The 27,835-nt window shown below is 40.8% G+C and overlaps 1 protein-coding gene across 1 annotated transcript in view; it reads left to right on the top strand.

Annotated features, from left to right (window-relative positions):
- Window positions 1–375: 375 nt before the first annotated feature.
- Window positions 376–27,835, top strand: part of cica (capicua transcriptional repressor a) — a 62,880-nt gene continuing 35,420 nt past the window's right edge. The window contains exons 1-5 of the mRNA XM_030147743.1: window positions 376–565; window positions 7,590–11,190; window positions 13,051–13,327; window positions 20,423–20,554; window positions 23,627–23,780. Coding sequence (XP_030003603.1) covers window positions 7,792–11,190; window positions 13,051–13,327; window positions 20,423–20,554; window positions 23,627–23,780 — 3,962 coding nt within the window. The 5' untranslated portion in view covers window positions 376–565; window positions 7,590–7,791. The remainder of the gene's footprint in view (window positions 566–7,589; window positions 11,191–13,050; window positions 13,328–20,422; window positions 20,555–23,626; window positions 23,781–27,835) is intronic.

Here is a 27,835-nt window from a genome sequence, read left to right as displayed (position 1 = left end):
GCATATATTTATTAATTATTAAATATCTCACCCTTTGCTGCTGTAACTGTGAAATTAGTGAAGGTATATCTGCTCTAATCCCAGTCTTTTCTCCTGTTTGATGAAGATGTGATGAAGACTCAGGACCAGATCAGCTCTTCATTCCTGCGCTGCGTGTCCGTGTCCACGCCCACCGCGGCTCCTCATTGGCCGCCGCAGCCTCGCTCTCCCAACAGCTGTTCTGTGTTTTCCCACACGGCTATTGGCCGCGTCGTGACGTCCATCAAATTTACTTTGACGTACCGCTCCACCCCTTGTGCTCTTCCTCGGCTTGTGATTGGCTACTGTACGCGTTCGTGCCTCGCTATTGGCCGCTCGAGCTGGTTGTCAAGGCTTTGGGGCTTCATTCACCATTTTGCGACTGTAGTGTAGAATGTACAGGGCAGTAGTTTTTCCTCCTTTTAAGTTGCTTTGCCGGAGAAACATGAACGGTCGCTAATTGGCAACTGCGGACGACTAGCCCCCCTGCCCTATTTTAACCCGCGGAGTCACCACGGAGGCACTCGGGGGTACTATATCAGCTCTGGTGAGTATTAGCTTCCCACAAATCTTTCTCCTGCAGCACTGCGGTGGGGCTTGTTGTGCTTTTGCCGAGCTGCTAACGCTGTACATGTTTACTGTGGCCATAAACAGTGTTAGCCAGAGAGCCGAGGAGCGTATTTTCCGATATCTGGGTGGCCTACACAGAGGAGTAGAGGGCGGATTGGGTGTCTTGTGCGAAAAAAAGGGAGCGGTGCGGCTAGACATAGTGAGCTAGAAACTTTTCCACTAGAAATACATTCAACGCCATAACTGTAACTGCCGCTGGACTTCCTACAACAACTGGTATTTTCCCTCCGCGTTGTGTGTTAAACCTCGAAAACTCCCCGTTTCCCCTTCATATTTTTTTTCTCCCTGTTTCCTGACATACAATCCACGGGGCTGGGGTGAATTTTTTTTTCTTTACGTGTTTTTATGTTTCTAAAAGGGGGGGCTTCGATGCTTCCACGGGCCTCCTTCTTCTTCTGCTTCTTCTTCTTGGACTAGTTTTCTGTCCACATATTGACACTTTCTATCACGATACAAATAACGCAAAAACACGCGAGGGTTGGGTCCAAAGTTACCGGGTGGGTTGTGGTTGTATTTTTAGACGACTGTCACTTTCGGATGGGCCATTAAAAACCGACTTTTTTGGTGTTTTGTGTGGGGGTGGATTGACAAAGTGTTGGGACGTTTCCCACTGTCATGCAGCGCAAAGGGAATAAGGGCCGTATTACATGGTATTAAAGGGTCAATATGCCCGTTAAACCGGTTATTTCCCCGGTGACAGGGAGTAGAGGATTTCCAAGCGGCCTTGTGTGTGTAGTCGAGGCCTGGTCGCTGCACGCCACGGCCTGCTGAGTGTGTGTTGTGGAGTAAAACTGGTAGTAATCGCGGTACTACGAGGGCTTGACACATACACGGTACTATCCAGCAAAACCAGATGACGACACCATCTGCCTGAGTTTGCAATACGTGCTTTGGGCCTTGACAGGACAAAGTTAACAACTGCAATCCATTATTCTTGTCAATATTATTCACCTCGCACTTTAGTTGCACACTTAAAGTTTGCAGATGACAATAATTCAGTCTGGATTTTAGTCAGAAATACAACATTTCTGTGAGGAGAATGTATGTCTCATTATAAAGGTGAAGACACTTTTCTATTATAAACCAGTTAATGATACTTGGTGAATATGTGTTGCACAGCTAAGTGTGCCAACCACTGTTATGATTAAAAAAAAAAAAAAAAGTGATGAAATAGTGACCTACCTCAGTTCACCTGGCCTTACAGCGTCCAGACAGCCAGCAGTTCATGTTTATTTCACCTCACATGACTTATATCAGCCTGGTGTCGCCTTCAGTCTTGTTTACTATGATACCTGTCAGCACTTAAAGCAGGGAGAACTCCCCGGTCCAAATAAAACATGACTGAAGTCACTATCCCGTGTTATATACCGACGAGCACAGTGATGTTTTCCATGTTCTCCAGACATGAAACACGGCTGACTGGTTCCAGAGGTGCGATATTTCATTATATTCTATAACAGGGCTGTGTAGGAATCTGCAATTGCAATAACTATCATGATATATTGATTATATTACTCAACTGTAAACAAGAGGATATATTGTGACTTTTAAAACCTAGCTTTAGAAAAAGAAAAACTTACAGTATAAAGAACACAGGACCGTATGAATAGAATTAGGATAAAAATGCTGTTTTTATGCATTTTGAACAGCAGAATCACCAATGCTGCAATCTGCTTAACAAAATTATTCAAAAATAGATTCAAACATGGCATAAAATTGCAGTATTTGACTGTAGCAGTATTTTTTTTACACCACTTAATGAAAATTGTGTGTTATCACACTGTTGCGTATACATTTGCCACATCTTCACCCACTTGTCAGACCTGTTAACATGTAATTTCTTACATTATTTAGTTGGAATTTTCCTCATTTCATTTTCCTCATAATTTTCCCTTTGGTTTTCAGAGGGAGTAGGCGCTGTCTGTGTTAAAGCAATTTGCATAAGTTTGGGGAAAAGTTGTTGGTAACTGGTAAGAACTGATAATAGCACTGGTAATAACAGTTCTATGTCCAAAAATATGTTATAGCTTGAGCAGATCAAGCACTAAAAAAGCTTAAAGATAAAAGTTGTATAAAATGAGAAGTCATTTACTTAGTTTTGATGCCCTGCAAATGGATTTCACATTAATGTTGCCTCATAATGTTAGGGAAGGTCCACGCTGTTGTAACCCTATAAGGGGCACTGGCCTCCTATGGCTCCCATACGGGCCTTTTTGCCCCATATTTCACAAAGAAGAGTGTGACTTGCGTCAGTTTGTCTTTAAGCTGTTATCATTAGGCCCATGACTCTGACACCAGCTGTTGTACACAGTTCACTACTGAGTAAACACACGTAGCATACCTCTATCGTGACCAAGTAAGGCTGGATGCCAAATTATTTTATGGAGGCTGCTCTACGGCTGTCTGTCCTAAATAGGGATTTACATAGATGGCTGTGAGCTCTCTCCAGGCGTGTGTGTGCACTATCAGCTATCATCACATAGATGTTTGCTGTGTGTGTGTGGCCTTGAGACAGGCAGCTCTCGTCTCTGAAAATGGATTTCTCTCCAGCCGATATGATGTGGCAGATATTAAAAGGATCTGAATGAATGCAAGCCTTCACAGACAAACAGAAAGGCAGCAAAAGGGAGAAGACAGAGGCAGACAGTGAGAGAGAAACAGACTGGTGGGAGGACGGATGTAGAAGCAGCGACAGACTCGCAGACATGTACGTTAACAGACAGACAAACAGACACTGACAAGCAGACATGCTGAGCGGTGGCTGGAAAACATCAATCAGAAACATTTTTGACAGTGAATATCAGAGCCGGGGTGAGAAGTTTAGGACTGTTTTGATTCTGCCTCTTACACACTTGTTACATCTTTCTGGTGCTCACAGATCTGTGGAGACTCATGTGTTGGAAGAAATGAGGCAGCAGCTAGGACCGGAGGCGAGTCCCGAGCGTATCAGACACTCAGCAAACAAACCAGTTAAATGACAACAGCACTGTGTTCAACAAGTCAGAAAAATCAATCTGTTTTACTTTCTAAACACAGATAGAACTGTGAATGAGTCCCGTGTAGAACAGGCAATATTCTGAATGACTCTGGCGTGGCTTGGAGTGAATGACTCTGGTGTGGAATAACAATTATTTGAGGACAACTCTGCTATTCTGGATGACTGCAGCACAAAAAAGAAAAGGATAGAGACTAAGTGCAAGGAAAGGAGAGATGAGAGGTAGAAATCGATATTAGAGGCAGAGGAGAGAAGCAGGCAGGGGATAAGAATGAAAGTGTAATAGTAGCAAACGACAGAGAGGGAGGAATAAAGTAACGGGAAGTTAGGTAATGGTCTTCCACAGGAAATGGAGTTTGTAGGGGCGGATTGAGTCTGCTTTGAAATACATAGATAAAGGTCGCCACAGAGAGAGAGAGAGAGAGAGAGACAGAAAGAGAGAGAGAGAAAGGGAGGGTTTCAGTATGCAAGCGAAGAAGGAATTCCCCCGCCTCTACTGCCCCGGCCAAGAAGTAGTGTGTATGTGTGCGTAAAACTGTGTGTGTGAGTGCTGAGTGCATGCAAAAAGGCTTGTCTGGGCAAATTGCAAAGTGCTCCTCACTATTTCCATACTGTGTTGCGAGCCTACATTGTGTTTACCCTACAATATGTTGTCCTGTTTTCAGTATGTACCTGGTATGGATGTGAGCCTTGTGTAATGTGAGTAGAACCTGTTATGTAATGAATTAATGTGTAATGAATTTGTAAAGATGAGTCATATTCATTACTACTCTAGTACGACGGTGCATCATTTATCATTGAATACATTTCTAAACTTAAAATGCGAGTGTTATTTTAAAAGTATAGGCCTAATATGTAAAATTTCCGCTGTAAAATATAAAAAAAGTGACATTGCCGGTGTTGTATATAATACTGTGAGAGAGATTCTTCAGTACAATAAGTTTCTCATGGTTGAAAAGCAAAGAAATGTGTGATTTCTTTCGGTGCATTGTCTTATTTCATTGGACTCGACAAACATTACTTGCTGCTATTTCTTCAGAGTGAAATAAATATAAACTATATGGACCCAAATCTCATATCTACTTGCAGAACTCCCCATTCCTGTTCATTTGAAATATTACAGCACTAAAAAATGTTCATGTCAGTTGTCAAAAGTTATCACAAAACATCTCTATTTCTATATATGAAGTCTAAAGGTTGTATTTTCTTCTGGAGTGAGATTTGATCAAACCAGGTGGTTACATGTGTTTTTTCATGATTGTTCATGGTCAGAATATCACAAATATTTCAGAAATCTAGTGGAACAAAATAATTATAAAATTTCTTATTAAGGAAAATTACGTAAAAACAAACCATAAAGCCTTTTGTCAGACAGTGTAAAAAGAATTAACCTAAAAGATGAATTAAAAATTATATTTTTTGACATCTATCGCAATATAAAATTATATTATGACATTTAGAACTTGTGATATTTTGTAGCCCAGGCTCGTGTTCACAGTTAAATACTTGAATTCAATGCAGCCCAATCATTTTTGTCTATATAGTGTGTGGGATCCAATGTAATGTTAATAAATCTCCTCTGGAAACATGATTTCTGTCTAGATTTCCATGGCCGTGCTGGTGAAAGTGACAATTCCCGTGAACTTGTGACACTTTACCAAAGCCATCCGTTACATATTTTTTCTCTTTTGCTTCCGAGGCCGCTAACTCAAAAATTACACGCAGTGCATTTACTGGATTTTATTTTTAATGACACCTGCAGTCACAAAACAACTGTAATCTTGATTTTTAAAAAATATATATATAATGATAAATTTACAATTTAAATGAATTGTGTTCTAGTTCAAACAAATGAAGACAAAACAAAAATGTACTTCATAAAACTAAAACATTCTTTCATAAACCTATTTGCCATATTTGACCAAAGAAATGTACTCTTAATTATTTTAGAATAAGAAACAAACAGGCTTCATCTTGAAATTTTGTCGAACAAGAGACGTGTGAAGAGGAATTACCTCAGTTCTGCAATTTAGATGTTATTCATGAAAGTAAAACCTTGATTAATCCAATTAATTAGATTTTTTTGTCTAGCCCTACTTCTAATATTAGTTAGTTTTGTTTATTATTGTCTGTGTTAGAGGAAGTTGTAAGAAAAATACAGTTTTATGTGTTTTCTTCTTCGGGGCAGGTCAAAAATGAGCCCATTCTTGGCATTGCAGCATTTGCCCAAGAGCTCCAGGCTTTGGTGAAAAAGTCATACTGCGAGTAATGTGAGAATATTGTGATTTGAGTCTACTAGCTTGGTTGTCAAGGAACATGGTGATTTTGTTACTACTGAAACATACAAACTTAAAGGTGTGATATTTAACTTTTAAAAAAAAATGGAATTATGCATTTTAGAACATTTCCCTGTGGTCTACATAAACTGTAAATGCTCTGCTTGGGTCTGAATTCTTCATTAATTCAACTCCACAGGTTCATCTTCAACCCTATTTCTGAGTAATGACACCAGAAAGGTCATTTTGAGCAGTGGCCCTTTAAATGGACATGAGCCACTTCACACCCCACCCCCTCCAGGTTGTTGACTGTTCTGCTCTGTCCCGTTCAGCCACTTGAGTTCGTTTATACAACCAACAACTGAACATTTTAGGTAATGGGCTTGAAGTTTGGACATATTTTCAGTTTTTACTACAACCACTGCTTCTGAAAAACAGTTATGTCGAAATCTTCGTCGGAAGTCTTGACCTTATATGTGCAAATGTTGTGACGTAGCTAGTTATAGATGTAACAAATTAAGCAGGAATTAAAATGGGTTGTAGAAATCCACTTGATTTTTGCCAAAATGAATATAAAGATAGCTTCTCAGCACCTGGAGGGTTCAAATTCAAACTTTTTGAACTATTAGGGTCCAAATACACAAATAAATGAACCAAAGACTAATAAAAGTGGGTTTAGCAAAATATGAGCCCTTTAAACTAATATAACAGTTAACTAAAACGTCAAATGTAATGACTTCCATTTTGCATATTTTACACAGTACCTATCTGATAAATTGTCTTTTGCTTATTTGATTAAACTGTTTATTGTATAAATTGTGATGTTCACATATCCAGAAACCTATTGATATCCTTAACCATTTATATTGTTTAAAACTGGGCGTGTTCCTCTTTCTGACCAGAAATGATGCTTTTCCTTTTGTCTACCACACACAAAACTGACTATAAACACACTGAGAGGCTGATTTTGTTGCAAATTGTGGTAAAAACCCCAACTGCTTCAGCACCTAACACCTGAATAATATCAGAATAATCTGTACGTCTTAATCAGAAAATACAACATTCAGAAAAACAGCAATAACAACTTGATTATGTTTGCAGGAGGTTGATAAAGCGAACAGTGTATCTCTACTCAGTATAATTGCTGTAATCTTTTCCTGTCAGTGACATTTGCGACTGAATTCTGTGGTAGCTTTTCATCAATTACTCTCCCATATACTTCAGCACAGTAATCATTAATTGCTACTAGTTATAATGTCTTCATTTCTTTGTTTTTCTTGAATTTAGCCAAAAAAAAGTAATTTCATTCATCCCATCTGCAGCATAATGTCTCATCTTCAGACTAACTATCGTCAGCCAGTTTAACATTGACTTAACCCCTCATTCATTTGTGTAAACGGTAAATAATTAAACTTCCCTTTTGGGGCCCTGGTGTGGGTGATAATAGGGGAGGACACTGAAGGATTTACTCTGACATACTGAGATCTATCAATCAACAAGGTCTCCACCCATCTCATCTGTTTTAATAGATGTTTGATTTCAATACAGTCTGTGATTTTATTCTCAAAGCCTTGCAGTTAGTTGCTGTCTTGTGCGGTGAATAGGCTTTGTGAATGTCTGATTGTGTTTGCCACATGAGTAACCCACACTCCCTGTTCTCTTTCTTTCAGAGTCTGTGGAATAAGGTGGGCAAGTCGCGAAACGAAGACGAGACAAGATGAGAGAGAGAGGCCCCGGCAGAGGAGGAAAATAGAAAGAAAGGAAGGGAGAGAAAAAACAAAAAGGCAAAGCAAGAGAGGAACGCCGAGGAGAATCTCTGGGATAAATAAATAAAAAGACTTGTTTGGAGGAGAGGAAAAGCTACATGAAAAGATGAAGCCGATAAAAAAGCAAGGCCGGCGCTCTCCCCCGTCTACCCGGGCCAAAGGGGGGAAGCGGCGTGGGGTGGGGGACGCCCCAGAAGGAGGCGAGAAGAGAGACTCAGACGAGAACAGAGACAGAAGCAGATCCCCGCAAAACCAAACCCCCTCATCTTCTTTTTCTGCAAATTCACACTCAGACTCCTCCCAGATGGAGCCAATTAGACTGCGGGACACTTCAGAGGGGGAGGGGCTTTATAGAGAAGGTTTTTCAGAGATGGATTCTGGGAAGTCCTCAGATGATAGATCTGGGAGGTCAACTATGAGTGGGGGCAGCCACAGTGATAGCGGTGGTAGCAGTTGTAGTAATAGTAGTACGCCGAGCGCCAACAACAGTCCAAACCCCGCGTCCAGCAGGAAAACCGCCACCTTCAAGGCCCGTGTTCCAAAAAAGAAGTACACCTCTGAACATTGCTCGTCTACCGCTGCTGGCAACCATAACAACCCCAGCCCCAGCACACCCCCTCCTCTCACGTTGAGCAGTGGGGTCATCAACCAGGGGTCAACAGGTCTGGACTCTCAGAACAGAAGGCTGATGGATGACTTCCACAGCAGGACCGCTGCTGGCAGGGAGACTTCTCAGGAAGGCTCCCCAGGACCCCCAACTTTATTGCTGGGAGGGGAGAGGGAAAGACCAGGTGGAGGTGAAGGTGTAGACCGAGTGTCGCCCAGTCCGCTGCCCCGATGCTCTTCCACCGACACTGCCAGCGAGCATTCAGCTGACCTCGAGGTTGTCACTGACACGCCGATGTCTGCACCATCTAGCCTCCCAGACATGTTGTCCGACGCCCTTGCCAAAGGCCTGAAAAACCAACGCGTTCTCGCCCGACAGCTCAGGAGAAAGAGTGATGAGGATGGTAATGGAGGGCGTGATAGGAGGGACGATTCTGATTTAGTGTTTCGTGCTGGTGTGGTGCGTAAGGTCAGTGGTGAATACGGAAACCTGGAGGTCCAACTCAATGGTGAGAAGACACTGTGCCGCTATCCATATCGACATGACAGTCCTCCTGGTGTTGTGGACATTATCCTAGATGCTCCACCACCGGGTGTCCACCCAATAGCCATCGGCACCCGTGTGTGCGTCCCATTCGGCAATGAAGAGGGCAGCGAGGGTCATTGGCAGTGGTACAGAGAAGGCGTGGTCACACAGGTGGACACACATCCTGCCGTTGCCAACCGGTATCGTGTCCTGCTCTCTGATGAAAGACCTCAATCTGTGGATGAGGAGGAGGATGGCAGGGGGGCAGCTAGCGCTACTCAAGCCGTGTGGGTGTCCCGACAAACACTCCGACTCCTGGTACCACCCTGGGACCTGGATCTACCCTCAGGAGGAGGACGAGAAGGAGAGGAGGGGGTTAGAGATAAGGAGAGGGAGCGGGAGGACAGAGAGGAGATAGATGTGGAGCAGGAAGTGTGTCGTCTGAGCCGTGGGATGGGACCTTCTGTGGGGTCAGTGTTGGGGAGAGGAATGCCCTACCCTGGTATGGTACCTGTTTCCTCTACTGCAGGACACATCACATCTCCAGTAACGCCAGCCTCAGTCCTCAGCTTGGCTCCTGGCCGGGAGTGGGAGATGGAGAAAGACCTTGAAAGGGAGCGGGACCTGCAGAGGAAACAGGAAAGAGAGCGGGAGAACTGCGCCAAACAGCAGCAGCAGCAGCAGCACCATTCATACATGCCACTGACTCCTGAAGAAGACATGGAGGTGTCACACTTCAACATGGTCCCAATGGGGGCGATCATACCAGGGGCGAAACCCATGGCAATCCCACAGCACCGCCACATTGTATCGAAGCCCCCGACAGGCTACCTCAATCCCCACCTTTCAGTGGTGCGGGGCATTGGAATCCCCCCGGCACACCTTGCCTTGAATTCCCACCCCCCTCCTTCACCTGTCCTGCTTGGCCTCGACCCAGGAGCTGCTGCAGTTGGCGCCACTGTCATCACAACCCCCCAGCTGCCCCCGCTCCCTCCAATCTCATCCTCCACCGTTCCTTCCTCCAGAGTTGAGAAGGCCTCAGGAGGAGGCTCTTCTGGAGGAGGAGCAGGCGCTGGTGGATCAGGGTCAGGGTCAAACTCTTCTTCTTCCTCTCGCTCCCGTACCCCGCTCACAGCTGCCCAGCAGAAATATAAGAAGGGAGATGTGGTGTGCACACCCACAGGAATCCGCAAGAAGTTCAATGGGAAGCAGTGGAGGAGGCTGTGCTCTAGGGAGGGCTGTTCCAAAGAGTCCCAGCGCCGAGGATACTGCTCTAGACACCTCTCAATGAGGACCAAGGAAATGGAGGCCAGTGGAGGAGCACGGGAGAGAGGAGGAGCCAGCAGCACAGGGACTCTGACACCATCTGACCTCAGGTTGAGCGGTGGGAGAGCCAGTTCTGAGTTTGACTGGGATGAGACTTCACGGGAAAGCAGTGAGACCAGCAGCCGTGGAGCAGACTCTCGCCCTCGCCTGGTCCTCCCCTCCCTGCTCCCCCAAGACCTCTCCCGCTTCGACTTCGATGAGTGTGAGGCAGCGACCATGCTGGTTTCTCTGGGGGGCTCGCGCTCAGGCACACCCTCATTCTCCCCAATCTCAAACCAGTCGCCCTTCTCGCCCACCCCGTCACCTTCACCTTCTCCGCTCTTCGGCTTCCGCCCTGCTAATTTCAGCCCAATCACCCCTCCGGCTTCACTTACTCCACGCCGCCACCGCCAGCTCAGTGGTACAAAGATGAGCACACCAGGCATTGAGCGAGAACGCCACTTGTCCGGCATTGTACCTACTTTCCAGACCAACCTCACTTTCACAGTTCCCATGAGCCCCAGCAAAAGGAAACTCGATTCCCACCCACCTCCTCCACTGCCCACAGTCCAGGACTACCAGACCAAACCTGAGCAGCAGCTGGTGGGTGTGGGAGGAGGAGTTGTGGGAGACCCAATTCTGGGCCACAGTCCCGCCGCCTTCAGAGTCCTCTCCCCCCAGAGTCAACCCACAACTCCCTCCTCACTTTCCTTCCCCCGGCCCCGTAGTGCCACCAGCAGGCCACCATCATCTGCCGCATCCACACCCCCGCCCATGCTGGTGTCCCCCACTCCCCCTTCTCCGCTGCCACAAGAACCATCCCCACGCCGCATCGTGCCCCTGCGCGACTCCCCCGTCATTGTTCGCAACCCAGACGTCCCCCTGGCCAAATTCTCTGATGGGCCCTTAGGACGAAGAGAGAGGGGCAGGTCCAGGGAGCACAGCCAGCCCCAACACACTGCCCCCCCAGGTCTGCAGGCTCCCGTCCCCATCAATGGGGCCACCACTAATGGGGCAGTTCTCCTTCGCAACCCCACATCCACACTGGTCCTGGTCACCTCCAGCTCGGTAAGGAAATTTCCACATAAAGTATGTCTGATTTTCTATTTACTGAAAATTTACCATAAATGGAGTTATGGATGTAACGTTCAGATCTTTTATTTAAGTAAAAGTGCAAATTTTGTGAGAATACCATATGAGTAAAAGTAGTAAAATGGTCCCTGGCAGTGTTTTACTAGAATATATGTTTTTAATTAATTTTACTGCTGCATTCATGTGTATGTTGTATTTTACCACTATATATGTTTTTAGGTTGAGCCCATTTGAAGTGCTTTATATACACTTTATTATATATACTGTTGGTGGTGCATCAAAAATGGTTTTAAGGCATTTATTTAGTTAAGATTGAAGCTAATTTTCACCTTACTTGTCACAATCAGTCAAAAACTGTAATGTAGAAAGTAACCAGAGCAGTCAGACAAATGCAGGTGGATAAAAAAAAAATACAATATTTGCCTCTGAAGTGTAATGGCTATATGTGAATCTCTCCGGATGTCAGTTCTAACGACAGCTCTGAGCAGTTTGTACTTTATTCCTCTATAGAGAATAATGGCTGTCTGCTTGGCTTCCCAACAGTTACCGTTACCCAGAATCAGAAGCAAATGTTGCCTTTTATGAAACCATTTCTGCAAAAAGACAAAATTATGTCATTGGCTAAGTGAGCGACTACAAGAGTGTTTTGAGAAGACGCTATCTTCGAACATTTGCTATGATAGTATTGACTTTTAGTTAATTATACACTTAAATGGTGCCTCACATCTACTGTATCACTGCTATTAGTCTTCCCTTGTACAAATGCTTAAATATTCATAATGCTTGCTGCAGTGTGAGCCCATACGGCTAATGGTACATCTTGATATCAAGGCGTAGACTAGTCTTAAACTGTGCCAGCCGTTTAGTCCCTGAAGCTCTTCACAGATAAATTAACACAGTAACTAGGAGAACGGCACCTGTAAAATACCACATCAGTCTAAATTTGGATGCAACTTTCTCCATAAATGGCTGTTAACTCTGGGAAACCAACAGTAATCAGAGTAAATACAGATGTAAAATTTTTCACAGTTAAAGTTAAGGGCTGGTGAGCTGGAGCCATTTTGTTGTGTGTATTTCCAGAGACTATGCAGTTATGATATTTATTTTCTGTATGTATTTATTTAGTCGTTATTTAACCATGTAAGACCCATTGAGGTTAAGCTCTCATTTGTAAGGGCAACCTGGCCAAGAAATCAGCAACACACGTCACAATAATAAATGCAAGTCAAAAGACAGAATTTCAAACAATAAATTATATTAACCAATAGTTTAGAAGATTAGAAACACTTCAAATTTTTTAAGTGCAGTTAAAGTTGGTCGTCATGGTAACAATTTAAAAACACACACAGTATCCAATGGTGTCACATTCTCTATTGAATAAAATATTGTGAAAAAATTCCAGAGAATACAATAATAATAATCTTTATTTATGTATTACTTTTCTTTTTTTTTTTTTTTTTTTACTTTTTTTTTTTTTTACATCCAACTTGAAAATTCACAGAGGTCCCAAAATGCAATAAAGGAACTTAAAATCACGTGGTTTTAAGTGAAAACAATTTAAGGTCAAATGTCCAGTAAATGAGCATAAAAGACAATCAAAGAAGGGGCACATATACCATTGGTGTTCATCTCTGTTCTTCATATTAAACTATAAACTCAAACAATTAATAAAAAAGACATTTTAGGAGGAATATCCCCTGAACAATCTGTGATGCTTTATTAATGAAAGCTGTACATTTACTGTGTTTGCAGTTTTCATGCTTGTCTTCTGACTGTGTTCACTGTGTTGTCCCTGTAAAATAAATAAATGAGTGGACATGTCAAATCTCTTTGCAGTCCTTGACTCCGGCCTCCACGGGCCACGCTGCCCTGTCCAGCCCTGCCACCCCTGGGTCGTTGTCCACCTCCACAGGCTCCGTCCTGTCCTCCTCTGGCTCCGGGGGCAGGGAGAGGGAGCGTAAACCCGAGGGACACCAGGACGCCTCCGGGGGGTCTCTGCCTCAGCCCGTCGCCTGCCACCCCACGCCAACTGCCCTGCTACCACTAATACTGCCAGCTGAGTCGCCACACCCTGCCCCGCGCAAGCAGATCATCATGGGACGTCCGGGGACCGGTAAGACATCGTATTGTCATTATGATCTCGACCTTTGTTCTTGTCAGACACAGAGTCTGCTGAGCTACACTTTTACTGTAAAGCAGGAAAGGATGCTGTAGCTTATGTACTCCAGCCTCGTACTTCTCACTTTCATTCTCTCTCTAGGGTTGCAGGAGTGTCCTCAGAGCACTACTGCTATGACTCATGTACTGTGTGTACTTTACTATTGTTTGCCGGTAGAGTAAGAAAGTAACCATATTCAGAGGACCTCATAATCCACTGTTTTAGATGGTTAGCAAGGCAAGACTTTGAGAACATTCCTGCTCTTTCATTCTCTGCTCATTGGTTTTCCTTCATCCTTAAACCTCTTAAGCCTATTCTTAACAGCGTGTTTTCAGTTACAGTTATTGTGAAGCTGGCTGTACATTTCATTCTGAGTTGCATTAAGCTGAACCCTAAGCTTCTGAAGGTGTTTCTGTTACAAAGTCGGAGTAGTGACTATCATGATGGTATTATGGTGCTGCAGCTCTGTGATCCTTGATACATTCAATCATTCGAGTCAGTCATCTACTTAGATTCATCAGTTTCTGTGTAACTGAGGAAGAAAAAATACCCGTCAAGGCAAAAAAGAAGGAGCTGTGTATTTACTCACTGCGTTGTGTTGTCAGTTTTACAGAATTTGAGGCTTGATTGACTACAACTTCCATGTACAGATGAGTTTTAATAAAAATATCCACATTTGTATAGATAATATATAGCAAGAGGAAGTAACATGAAGTTACAATTCCTGTATCTCTGTTGTGTCCCACAGTAATTTAGTTAGGTTTCGTTTTATACAGAACAGTGAAGAGGTTCATGTTAAAGGAATAAAAGCAGATATAGGTGCATAGAAAACTGCCTACATTAATATCATATTAAAAGACAACAAACAGAAGTATTCATGAGCATTTTTGATTCATGTTTCACTCCTCTTGATGTCTTGACTCCATGTAAATTGTGATTTTACAGAGATGCTGGGTATATTCACTCTTTCTATTACTTTTAGATCATACCACCAGCAAACTGCAGATTGTAAATGTTAAATGTCAGATGGAAGACTGAGTTGTTTTAGGGACGATGAAAAAGAGTGATTTGTAATGCTGTGCTTTCACTTTCAAAGTAACTACTTGCATGAAAACCCACTGTAAAATTATTTTGTCAGCTTTGTGTGAACACTGTTGAATAGTGAAAATTGCCTACTGAGAAATAGAGGTGTTTGGGTTCATCATATACTGTATGCTTGTTTCCATGCCAACCTTGCAACATTACAGTATGGCTAAACTCAGAAATGACTAAATGAATAAGGAGGGCAGATTGCATTTAGAATACACTCAGTTTGTATCGTTTTGACATAACACCATCTAAATGTGAAAACTGAAAGTGTAATAAATGCGCTGGATTTGTTAGATATTGGGAGTTTATAGGTTGTTTAGTGCAGTTTCACAGCTCATGCTAAACCTAAACCTGAGTAATAACCATAGTGGGTGTTATTCAATTACTGTCTGTATTCAGAAAATATGACATTTGCAGCAGACGAATCCTTTTAAGCAGCAGATTTACATCATGATGATCCTTTTGCTTTAATTTTAAGCGTCTAATGCTTTTGTGCTTGAGTGATAATGTCGACTTAAAATGAAACCAGGTTTCTGAGGCGTAACACTCACCAAAGGTTTAAAATATCAGTTGCTCATGCAGCCACTCAGACCTGCTGCTCATTGTGCGTAATCTGCAACTCAGCGTGAGTGGTGTCAGAGTCACTGAGTTTTGCTTGTATGTATCTGTGAAAGAAGGGGTGTCACCCCTTTCATATGAGCCATATTCGTGTGTGAGACAGTGATAAAGGGTGTTTCACTGAAACTTTAAAAGGAGTGAGAATACTGACATGTCTAGACATGCAAGACAGAGGGAGGGAGCGCAGAGGGAGCAACAAGGACATTCACACCTACTCCTTCAACACACATTAACACGCACACACTCATCCTAGTCTTCCAGACAATCAACAGCCTCAGACAGGGCATCAAGGGCAGGTCCAGCGTGATGTGAATGTGTTTCATCCCTCTCAGCAGAAAAAGGAGTAATCGTATTGCTGGCGTGTTGTCATGGATACACTGTTTCCACCGGTAGAATTAGCGCAGTAAAGCGTTGAGGCCTGAGCTGATTACCGGAGCGCGTTTTTATTCCTCCCTCCCTCCCTCCTTTCTCTCACATCCCTCGCTCTGCTGCTAACAGCCACCTGCCTCTGTAGCGTAACGTTTCCAGTGCCATACATTTTTAAAAACACCTAGAGCCACAGCGGGCCCAGAAACAAACAGAGGCAGAAGGCAGCGGAGGCCCCACGGCTGAGATCTCCACTAAATATAGACCAGCTCAAGTGCAGCTGCATTAGCATCGCAAGTTTCATTACAGCTCTCTTTGAGTACATCTGCAGCCTTCAGTGAAGGAGATAAGTGCTTAGATGCAGTGTTATTACCTCTGCACCCACAGGAGGAATTATTTGGAAAATTCTCCGGCGATAGTTGGTGAAGGTCACGGCTCACCCAACTAAATTTACTCTTTGAGGCATAAAGACAGCTGTGTGCTCCGTCAGGTGTATTTCTTTAACGCCGCTGCTTCGCACTCCTCGTCGCCGTCAGCGCTTCGGCTAAACCCAGCAGAGACAGATGGGTATCTTTGCAGTGTTTCTGCTTCTGAAATTTTCACAGCTCACCAATGTCAGTGCTTCACAGGAATACCGGAGTCTTGCCTCTTCAAGGTGTCAGCAAGTCTTTAAAAAGTTTAGAGAATCTTAAGGCAGATTAGAGAGCATCTGAGAGGACTAGAGTAGTGCTAATCTTTTCATTCAGTGTCAACGAATCACATGAAAACCAACAATGTTAGTACAAAGCTCTGGAATACACCTGAAGCACTACGACTGCTTCACTGTTCACTTACCGTACACTTTCAGGTTTATTTTTTTGTACCCTATCTTTATTTGTTTCATCAACAGACAATACAACACAGAAACTAGGGGTTACTGGTTGAACACAAAATATTAAATGACAGACAGTAGTAATTATGCTTTGTTTTGTACACTTGCAGTTTTAAAACCAAAGAGCAATTCATTTGTTTTCTCTCCAGCTGGGCATTTTAGTATTCAGCGAACATTACTCAAACACAAGCAAATATTGATTTGTTCTGGACTGATTAATATACCGTGAGTAGAGCAGGACAGTGTACGTTAGTAAGTCTAATGAAGGAGCATCTCACCCACGTTAACACTGTAACCGTATGCTCTCTGAATATGTATTGTGGTGAAGACGAGCAAAAAGATACCGAGACTTTACTGTCATACACCAAAGTAAAATGTTAGCAATAAAATGAAATGTTTTGTTTGCTGTCTTTCTGTCCTGCTCTAAAATATAATAAAAACTAATCTGTTAAATAGATAAAAAGTACTTCCAATTAACAGTAGTTTGATGCCTTGAAAATACAGAAAATGTAGAATGTTATCTTTGTTATGTTATTTTATTGATTAACCTCTCAATTCTATTATTGATTAATAGCTATAAAGAGAGAAAATACTGCAGAAAACCCCTAAAAATGTATATATTACAAGTGTACACTATATGAACAGAAACATTGAGACACACCCCATCTACATCATATCTTTGTGATGTTGTAGCAACTGCTTTTACTCCACTTACCATTATATTCTAAGATTTTTACTGTCCATCATCATCAAGTCCTTAATTCTTGTGGTTTTCTAATTCTCTGTTGTACTTTGAGATTTTCTAAATGGAAATTGCTTTATAAATTAAAAAAAACTTTTGTAGATTCTGATTTTTCCTGAACGACTGAGCTACATGTGGTTTAAAATCACTATTTATGATCAGAACATGACAAGTATTTCAGCAATCCAGAGGTAGATTATTAAAACAAAATCATTTTCTGGCGAAAAATTAAAAGCAAACATGAAGCATTTTTTAACCGTAGACTGTGGGATAAGCTAGATGACCCCTAATGATGAAATAACATTTAGTGCAGTATTTATTGCAATATAAAATTATATGAATCCATTTTTCTTTATTAGTGTGTTGCCTGGTTTCCTGTTGGCAAAGAAACATCTGAAATCAATGTATCCCAATACTTTTGTCCATATAATCTATATATATTCAACATATTTGGACCAAATAGAAGACATTTAATTAAACACCCTAAAACACAGAGAAGAAAACCTGTTCTGGAGCGCTTGTGCTTGGTTATTATTTTTATTTTCATTAACAACTAAGGATGACCTGTCCATTGATCGTCACTCACTTATTTCTGGCATTGACAGTTTTAAAATGCTGGCGTGCAAAGCGTTTCTGTAACTTCCACTTCCCAATGCAAACATCAGCGTAGACGACCAGTAGTAAAGAGTGCAAAGGTCAGAGCAGATGATAATAGCCATGTGACACCAAGAACCAGCCTTTAAAAGAGAACTACTGGAACAGTATGTGGACGTACAGCACAATGAGGATGTATTTACATGACTGTCCAGCTCTGCAGTGTGTGGATTTCCATTTTAGATCTGCCAAAGCTGGTGAAGAGGGGGGATATAAATAGAGCGTTTTAATACTTTATTAAAAATTATTAATGGAAACCGAAACTGGACATTGCAGTGCTGCAAAGTAGGGTTCAGTCGGTTTATTTCCAACCAGACAGATGTGAACTGTACATGGAGGACTGCAGTCTGAGAGTAAAAACTGTGTAAACTCTGCTCAGACAAAAGCATCACCGTGGATCATCGTTTGTTCATGTACAGACCTGGTGAAAAGCTATAAACGCCTACATTTTCTCTGAAGGAAAGCTGGGTTTTAATAGTCTGTCTTCATTAATTCCATTTGTACCTTTATGATAACAATGTGCAATACGTTAAAATAATAACACAAAGCATATTATAACAAGGTTTTTTTTTTTTTTTTTTTACAAAAGGATAGTGTCAAGTTTATTTGCTTCCATAGCTGCAGGGAAACATTAGCAAGTTAAGTTAAAATAAGTAGGTTAATGATATGTAAATCTTCATAATCTTGATCAAAATCACCATTTTTCTTGGCTCTTGTATATTGTAGAGTAGTTACAACCATCACAAGTCATTCCATGTTTCTGACAGGTCATGATTTGGTGCATTTTTAGTCATTATTTGACTAAAATTCAGCATTTTTAAGTTATTTGGGATATCACTGCAATGTGGTTCCAAAGTTTGAGACAGTCTTCACCTTTTTATCAGATTAGTTGTATTGGTTTTGTGATATAATCAGTTGATACAGGCCTTTGTATAACATCCGTTTGCATTTTCAGTTTTCGGGTTGTTTTTATCTGTGGTATCATGCTCGATTTGTTAGTATGTGTGGACATAATATTCTTGATTATGTACTTGATACCTATTTGTGAGACACTTAAAAGTGCTATATAAATATAATTATAGTTATTATAATATATAGACAATAGCTAGACAATAAGACTCACTTATACTAGCACTGGGAACATTTTAAATTAATTTTAGTGGATTAGGAAAGTTTGGACAGTGCTTTATCTTTGATTTATCTACTGAAACAGTCTGTTTGATTCCCCAGAAAAGCAAATAATATGACGAATTATTATCCATATTAAAGTGGTTCTGTGTGGTATCCAATATTCCAAATTCTCACCATCAGACCAGAACACATTTAGGATCAAAACCACCAACAAGTTAACTATGTGTCCACAGAATGTATCAGTCACTAAATAAAATCTAAAGGTCATTGTTACACACATCTGTATCATGGTATCAACAAGTTTTCTTCCTCAAACTAAAACTCATAGACAGATATTTTAACAATGCTTCCTCACGTGCTGCATCAGGTGATAGTTTACATAATAGCTCTGTTAGCTTAGCTCTGTTTTTAGACTGAAAACAGCCACAGTAAAACCACTAATCACCTCTGTTTTCTGTTCGGTTTGTGTTGTCAGTAGCTGAACTAAAGATCTATTTGGAATCCAACAATCAAGGTCAGAACTGTCACAGTTTAGTCTGAACCATGGATCAAGAAATGGCAACTTAGCAAAGTCAATAACATCCCATAATAACTTTATACCTTCATAAGGATCAGAATCAAACTCACCTGTGTAGAAGAAATGCTGACATTTCAGCATCAAACTCCATTCTGTACATTTACAGCTACTACAGTGATTTAGCTTTTATCACCGAGACACTTTCTTTGACTCTCAAAGTTGTTTCTTAATCGTTCTCATCCTATCTAATCACTTTATGAGGCTTTTGTCAAAGGCCCTGTGGTGTTAGTTTTCGTCACCATGGGAGACCATCAGAATGACTCACTACTTCCTCTAGTGATCACTTAAGTCTCCCAGCCTGTCTTTGTAAATAAATTCATGTCATATCTGTATGGTCCAATACATTAGCGACTTTGGCAGAACTTCACAGCTCTTTATACTAAATACTGATGATAGTTTTAGGTCTTTTTTTAATATTTGAATGTCCCTTTCAGTCCTTCAGAAAAATAACTAAACCTTTGATAGTTTCCTGTTTACCCTGTTCCATTTCAGTCATTCACTGAAACTGACCTTTAACTACTTAAATTTCATTAAAACAAGAAAAACTGCAGTGGTGTAAAATTTGTGAAAGCTGCCTGTGGGTGGATGTTTGATTTTGCTGTGATGTTATTCTGCATTAATTGATATTGGCAAAACACGTCCGTAAACAAATGTGACTTTGTGTGAAGCAGCTACAGTCTTAAATCTATACAAATAAAACGCCTGTTCACCCCATCTCTTCATAGACCACATGACCCCCATCTCCCACTGTCCTGGGGGATGTCGGGGAGGGGTCAGAGTGGGTGATCGAATACACAACTCCATTCACGGTCTGTGGCCCGAGGCGGTTTATAGTTTTTAGTAGCGCGTTAGCTCATCGTCTGCTGATGATCGCATACTGTCGGATTTCTCAGGACGCATCCTTCCCTCTATAGTCTATGAAACTGAGCTGGATAAACATGATGACATTTCACTTTTCTCTCTCTCTCTCTCTTGCTTTTCTCTCCCTCTATGTTCCCACAGTTTGGACCAACGTGGAGCCTCGATCGGTGCCAGTGTTTCCTTGGCATTCGCTCGTCCCTTTCCTGGAGCCCAGCCAATCAGGAGCTGCTGCCCAGCCTGCCGATGGCCAACAGCTTGTCAATCAGAGCAAAGGTAGAAAGTGACCCCGCTTCTTTTTTCTACATAAAACATTAAGCCTTTTAATCCGGGAGAAGAACACGGAGATGTGACTTCACCGACTATGCCTGAATGTATACAAATGTTTATTATAAAAACATATTCCCTGCTACATAATAAACAGAGCACAAATTACTATGCAGGCCTGGGTTTCTTCAAGTGATTGTTGAATAAACCCGGAGCCAAGTCTGTGCTTCCCAAAACATTTAACTGAGTCCAATCAGCGAAATTGGTGTTTCACACAAGAGTTCTCATTTATTTTCCAAGGTGCAAAAAAGGATTTAATACAGTCGTTTAAACTAGATGCCGTATTGTAGATCTGTGTGATTATTAAAACAAACATTTGCGTGTTCATAAACAGAAATCACTGCACTTACAACATTCAGACACTGTTTACATGTTCAAAATGTTCATGTTTTTGTTCATTCTCAAATAAAATAGAATATTCCACTGATTACCATGATGTTTATCATGTCAGAATATCAAAAAAGGAGAGAAGCTCGACCACTTGTGTTGTTTTGCGAGTCTTGCATCTGCACTGGAAATGGTCTGGCACCGTCCACTGTCATTCTGGAATAGTAGAAAAAAGCTCTTTGCGTTGTTTTTGTGGAACATCTGCAGGTGGACGAGGATTTCACAACTTGTGTAGCTGTAGCTCAGAGGTTGTTGTTTTGTCAGGTGTAGGTTTTAGCTTTACTTTAAAATAGTACTTACCTTTCCTTTAGGACTTTGGTCAGTTTTAGTTGCACTGTGGGTTGAACACTGTTGCTATTTTTCAAACCTGGATGTGTAACTGTCTATATTTATGTCTACATCAGTACTTTCAAGCACTAGATAACTTTTCACAGCATCCCATCTTCTTTAAACCTTCATCATTGTTTTGTATTTTATTTATTTGTACATGAACTAAACAGGAAAGAAGAGAATACCAACTGAGATAGTCTCCCAGAGGCAGGATTATTCTAGTAGAAAACGTCCTGTGAACCACACTATTATTCTGCTTCAAAATAGGAATACAGCTCAACATAATGCACTAAGTCAGGGGTGTCAAACATATGGCCCGTGGGCCCAAACCGGCCCACCACAGTATCCAATCTAGCCTGAATTTATAAAATGCAAAAATTACACAGAAGATATTATCAGTCAAGGATGTGAAAATCATTCTAGTTCAGGGGCCACATGAAGCCCAATTCAGTCTCATATATCATAATAACCTATAAATAATGACAACTCCAAATGTTTCTCTTTGTTTTATTGTAAAAAAAAGTAACATTTACAGCTATCATTTCGGAAAAAAATGTGAATAACCTGAATAAATATGAACAACCTGAAATGTCTTAAGAGAAGAAAATTCAATTTTAACAATATTCTGCCTGTTACTAAATGTTTTATGTATTTGTAGATCAATTGTGATCTGTAAGTTGTGATGCACATGTGTAAATAGTAACCTGAGACATAATATTGTTTAAATTTTACTTATTTTTCCCAAATAAATTTCAGGTTCATGTTATTCACATTGTTAAAGGATAGATCGTAGATGTAAACATTTTTACAATGTAGTTTTATATTTTCACTCTAAAACATAGAGAAAAGTTTGGAATTGTCATTACCTCCGCCAAGGAGGTTATGTTTTTGCCAGGGTTTGTTTGTTTGTTTGTTTGTTTGTTTGTTTGTCTGTCCGTTAGTGTGCAACATAACTCAAAAAGTTATGGACAGATTTGGATGAAATTTTCAGGGTTTGTTGGAAATGGGATAAGGAAGAAATGATTAAATTTTGGTGGTGATCGGGGGTGGGGGGGCCCACGGGGGGGGCCACAGATCAGCCTTGGCGGAGGTCTGCGCTCTCCGAGTGCTTCTAGTTATTTATAGGTTAATATGTTATTACCTCCGCCAAGGAGGTTATGTTTTTGCCAGGGTTTGTTTGTCTGTTTGTCTGTCCGTTAGTGTGCAACATAACTCAAAAAGTTATGGACAGATTTTGATGAAATTTTCAGGGTTTGTTGGAAATGGGATAAGGAAGAAATGATTAACTTTTGGGGGTGATCGGGGGTGGGGGGGCCCACGGGGGGGCCCACTGATCAGCCTTGGCGGAGGTCTGCGCTCTCCGAGTGCTTCTAGTTATTTAATCGGTCTGACCCACTCATAACCATATTAGGCTGAATGTGTTTGGCACCCATGATCTAAACGTTTCTTTAACATTTACAAGTACAGTCGCAAAAGTGGATCTTTTCTTTTTAAAATATTTGTTTAGTTTGTAAAGTACAAATAAGCCATGCATTGATGTTGTTGTTAATATTGTAAATGGTTTTTATATTTTACAGAGACTGAGTTTACATCTTGTCTTTAAAAATAATCACCTAATTATGCTGGTTTGCATTGGAAAGGCCACTTTTTTTTTTTTTTTTTACATACAACTGTACGTGTGTTTCTTGTTTTGACTAGAAGTGTTACTGTCTTTGGTTAAGTTATCGCTACTCGCGCCAGTATTGTGTTGTCTATTTGGTTTGTAGAGACCATGTGTTGCAAGGCGCAATAAAAACCACAACTGATATACATATTCTAAATGTGCCGCATAGATGTCCAAAGAACGCACTTAGAACGTGAATGTCTTAACTGACTAATGCTGCATTCAGATGGAATATGCGGTTTTCATGACCTTTGTCAAATCTGGAATAATTTAACGTTCATACAAATACTAGTATGCGTGTAAATATGGTATTTGCTTAAGCATTTCCCTTGGGTTTTGGTTTAATTTTACAGTTTTAGCCTTAGTAAATGCTGTAAACATGACACTTAAAACGAAACTGCTGCGTCAACTGTGTCTCATAATGACTTGCTCAAATGACTAAAATGGTGACTGTTGTGATGCAGAGATTCAGTTACAGCGGTAACCTTAAAGGGAACATTATAATGTGGAATATACATTGAACGTCATCTCACGTTGCAGATTGTTATAAAATAAAGATCGTCATGGTTATTTGTGTCAGTTGAATGTCCATGAGGTAAAGCTTTTCTCTCATTTCCATATCACTGTCCGGTGTGTTCCAGAGCCTCGCTGCGGTGTGGCACTCGTGAGCGACGGACGGACCGGCCCCCCTGACGCAGAGCGAGGGTCTCCGTCATGCCCTCCCCCGACCAATGACAATCCTCCCACAGACAGGGGCGGGGCTGACAGCGAGACAGAGAGCGATACAGATGACCCGTAAGTACAAGGAGGCAGATGTCTTATGATTGTGAGTTGAATGAGTGAGTCCTGAGTTCCAAATTGAATTCCTGGCACTGAACAGAGTTGACTTTAAAATAAGACTCATGAATACTGAGACACTGATGACTTCATAAAACAGGGTCGTATAAGTCCTTCCAGCTCTGGACTTCTTTTACCTGCTACTGCAATGATTTATATATGGATATGCGTGTGTAAAGTATTTTTACTCATATACTCTGTTAACCCTCAGAGCTCCACGGGTATTTTCTTGATTCCTACATACTTTCTTAAATTCACCTTTTTAAGGTACACAATATGGACAAAAGTACTGGGACACGTTGAGTTCAAGTGTTTCTTTTCTAATAGGGGTCTGGGATACAAAACAATAATGACAAATTTAATATAGTTTTATATTGGGATAAATATCATTGCATTGGTTACTTTGTTTTAAATTGTTATCTTTGCTTACAAAATGCATCAGAGATGGTTTTTACTTAATTTGTCTCAACATTGATTTTTTTTTTTTTTGCAATGTCTACTGCCACAGTACTGTGACACAAAATATCGGTTTGTCTGTTGCCACAAAGCCAATCAAATGTAAGCATCTGTACTAGAGCTAATCACAGATATTGTTCCATGAACTCATTATCCTCTTGTTGCCACAGTACTGTAGTGATATATATATTGTAAGTTTTCTTTTGTGCATTTTGCTACCACAGTACTGTGGCAATTGATGGAAGAAATGACAAATTAGTGATAGTATATAGTATAGAATAGGAATTATCGTTGTAAATACTCTATATGTTGTTTTATGGTATTCTTTAGTCTTTGCAGTCAGTGAGGCTGGAGAAGGTGGGCGGAGGTACGTGTTAGATGCAGCAGTGTGACTTCTCAGTTCTGTGTCAGTTCTGTGTCAGTTCAGTGTATTGAGTGCTGTGCACCCAGTTCTGCACTCTGAACATTGTCCCAGTGGCTGATTTATATCAATGTCGGATTTACCAACCAGCACCATTGCCGCTGTACCCCCCCACACACACACACAAACTCCCACCCCCTGTTTGAAAATCCTCAGGAAAAAGAAAAAAAAAAACGCTGCTTTGACCAGGAGTTGAACCTAAGTCTTCTGCATCACAGCCCAACACATTATTGAGTGAGCTAAATCTCCACTGTATGTAAGTCTGACCTCTTTGCTATCTAATTGCCTTGGTCCTTTTCAGGATGTGACAAGTTACCAGTCTAGACATGATGTAACGAGGGCGCTGATTGGCTCTGTGGTAAAAGACAAATCGATGTTTCGGGCCACAGTACTTTGTCAATAGCCACTTTGGGGTTTTTTTTGTATCCATGAATATGATTTAAATTTTTCTATCTCTAGTTTGCTACCACAACTGACCACCTACTTTCTTCACATCTCACTTAGGAAGAAAAATCTCCCACTAAAATTTGAGGAAATATTGATGTTTATATCTCAAATCAGCATGAACAGGACATCTTACAAGCTGTAATCATGATGTGTCCCAATACTTTTGTCCATAGAGTTTATAAATATAGTTTCTATACTGATGAGCCCTCAATTTTATCTGCTAGCCTTGTAAATAAAGCTAGATATAAATTATTTCAAACTTCCAGCAGAAACAACAACAACATCCCACTCTAAACCTGATAATATTAGACTAAACAGGTGTTTTACTTCACTACTTCAGCTGTTTTGCTTCTAATGCATATGTACTTTCCACTACGTAGGGTTTTTCTTGCTGGAAACTTTTATATTGCTGTATTTGTTGAAGTAAAAGACCTGAATACTTCTTCCAGCGGTAGCCTTTGTGACTTCTAGAAGTGGCCTGTCTCTCATACAGTCTGTTTTTGTATCCAGTATCTAGTCTTATGTAACCCACATTTATCCTAAATTCAATTTGTTAATTATATATTCCTGATGTGCTCCGTACTTCTCCCTCAGTTTACCAGCAGGGCGTTTTGTATATTGTGTAACACATGTTGTTTATTTCCACAGTTACAAGTGCGCCTTTAGAAATGCGTCGCAGCTTAATCTTCATATACCTAAAATATGGAGAGCAAACAAAACAAAAGTGTTCCTCGGCTCACCTTCTGTCCTTTAAGAAGTATCATAACTTGTTTTGTCGCCACTTTCAAATGGTGCGAACTCATTTTGAGCAAAACACTGTATACACTCGGGCCCAGGAGTTTGTTTCCTTTGTGCAACTCTGGATATGACTCAGTAGAGAGCAGATAGTAACTGCAGATTATATGAGACACAGTTGGTCTATGTAGTTTGAATCAGCAGCTTTAAAACTCTCAAGGACGCTACGCTCAGAACAGGTGCACAGAAATCCGCCTCTGACAGAGAAACCCTAGAGAAACAAACAACAACAAACAACTTTTGTAGCAGCGGCCTCGGTGTGAGTCTGTAGAGAGTTGTACAGTCTGTGCTTGTTCATTCCTCTCAGTCTCGGGCTGCGTCTCTGCGTCTGGTCGGGTTATTGCTCTTTCAGAGTGACTCAGACGGACTGCGTGGCTGTCTGGCTGCTAGTGTGGTTTTCAATGTTTCAGGGTCACTGTGCTCACAAAGGCCGACGCTGCCAGAAGAAATGCAATCTCTCAACACTGCAGCAGCTACACCTGTCGTCTGACTACATCTCAATGAAGAGATTAACGGCATTAATCGGAAAAACAAGCAACACATTTATTAAAATCTGGGCTTCGGTTTGAGATATCTGTACATGTGATAACAGGAACACACACACATATATATTTATATAACACAAATGCTCTTATTTTTTATATATTTATTTGTTACCTACACATTCACAATCTGTTACTCCATTCCTGGTTTCTTTAGTTTTTCTTTTTGGTTTTAGCTGTAACACTGAACTGAAATGCCTCTACTCACAATTTCACACATTCACACATTTAAAAACTACTTTACCTCAAACAAATGTCTTTCTTTGTTATGGAGTTAATCAGGCACTAACCTTTTATAATAACAATAACAATTTAGTCATAGTCTATTAGCATTGTTGTTGCCAGACAGAAAATCAACATAAATTAAGTATAATACATCAAAAACAAGAAATATTTCCAGTAATGAAACTGATACCAGCTACACCAAACTACATTACACAAAACTAAGATTTATTTAGAAACCTTTCATTTAAACCCCTCTGTTTTCAGTTTTTACTTGTGTTGTTGTCACGTTGCTCTTTATATTATTATTACATGCCCACGTAATACTTTATTAATTTATCCAAAAGGTTTTATTCAAGAGGGGAAATTTGAGTTTTTGTAAGAAGGCTAACTAGCTAATTTTAAGCTAGCTAGTAAACACTGAAGTGTCTAAGAAGAAATTGAACAATATTTTCAGTCCAACATCACAGGGTTTTGCTATTGTAATGAAACAACTTAATAGCTTTCAGTTTTTGTTAATAGAAAGTCTTTGATAAAATTTTATATTGCTAACTAGCCTAGCTAAAAAGCTAGCATCTGAGCAGCCGACAAAGCAGCTGGAAGTTAGCCTCCTGTTTTATAACTTAATAGGTCTTGAGTAACATCCAGATTTATTATGTATTCATTTATTCATTATAATTTTGGATTAATCACTAATTCATTTCAGTTTACATCAGTAAACATGGACTCAAATCGAAATTAGCTTCTGTTTATGCAACAGAGCCCTGCTAATTCTAAATCTGGATGTAGTTAAACATTTAAGCCTTGCTTGGTTAAACTCTGATTAGACCTAATTATAGGAGATTGAATTAAGCCTAAAACTAGGATTTGACAGTATCATAATAATGGCATTCTGAGAGTCATTGAGTCGACAGACAAATCTGTAAATCAGGTTTCTCACTAAAGCCTGGAAAGATTTTATTTTTAAACAGCTTTGACTTCACTGAATTCGCTGTTACTCTTTGGCCTTTTTGTCGTGTTTGCTGTATTGAAAGTCTTAGACACCACTAAAGTAAAGGCAAAAAGAGCTGTTTTATCTAGCCTCAGAGTGCAGTATAATAGAAGGTTCAGACTTTCTGTCTGCCGGCTCA

This window comes from Sphaeramia orbicularis, chromosome 11 (genome assembly GCF_902148855.1).
Source record: "Sphaeramia orbicularis chromosome 11, fSphaOr1.1, whole genome shotgun sequence".
NCBI lineage: Eukaryota > Metazoa > Chordata > Actinopteri > Kurtiformes > Apogonidae > Sphaeramia > Sphaeramia orbicularis.
Note: the sequence above shows the minus strand (reverse complement) of the source record. Positions and strands in the feature narration are given on the sequence as shown.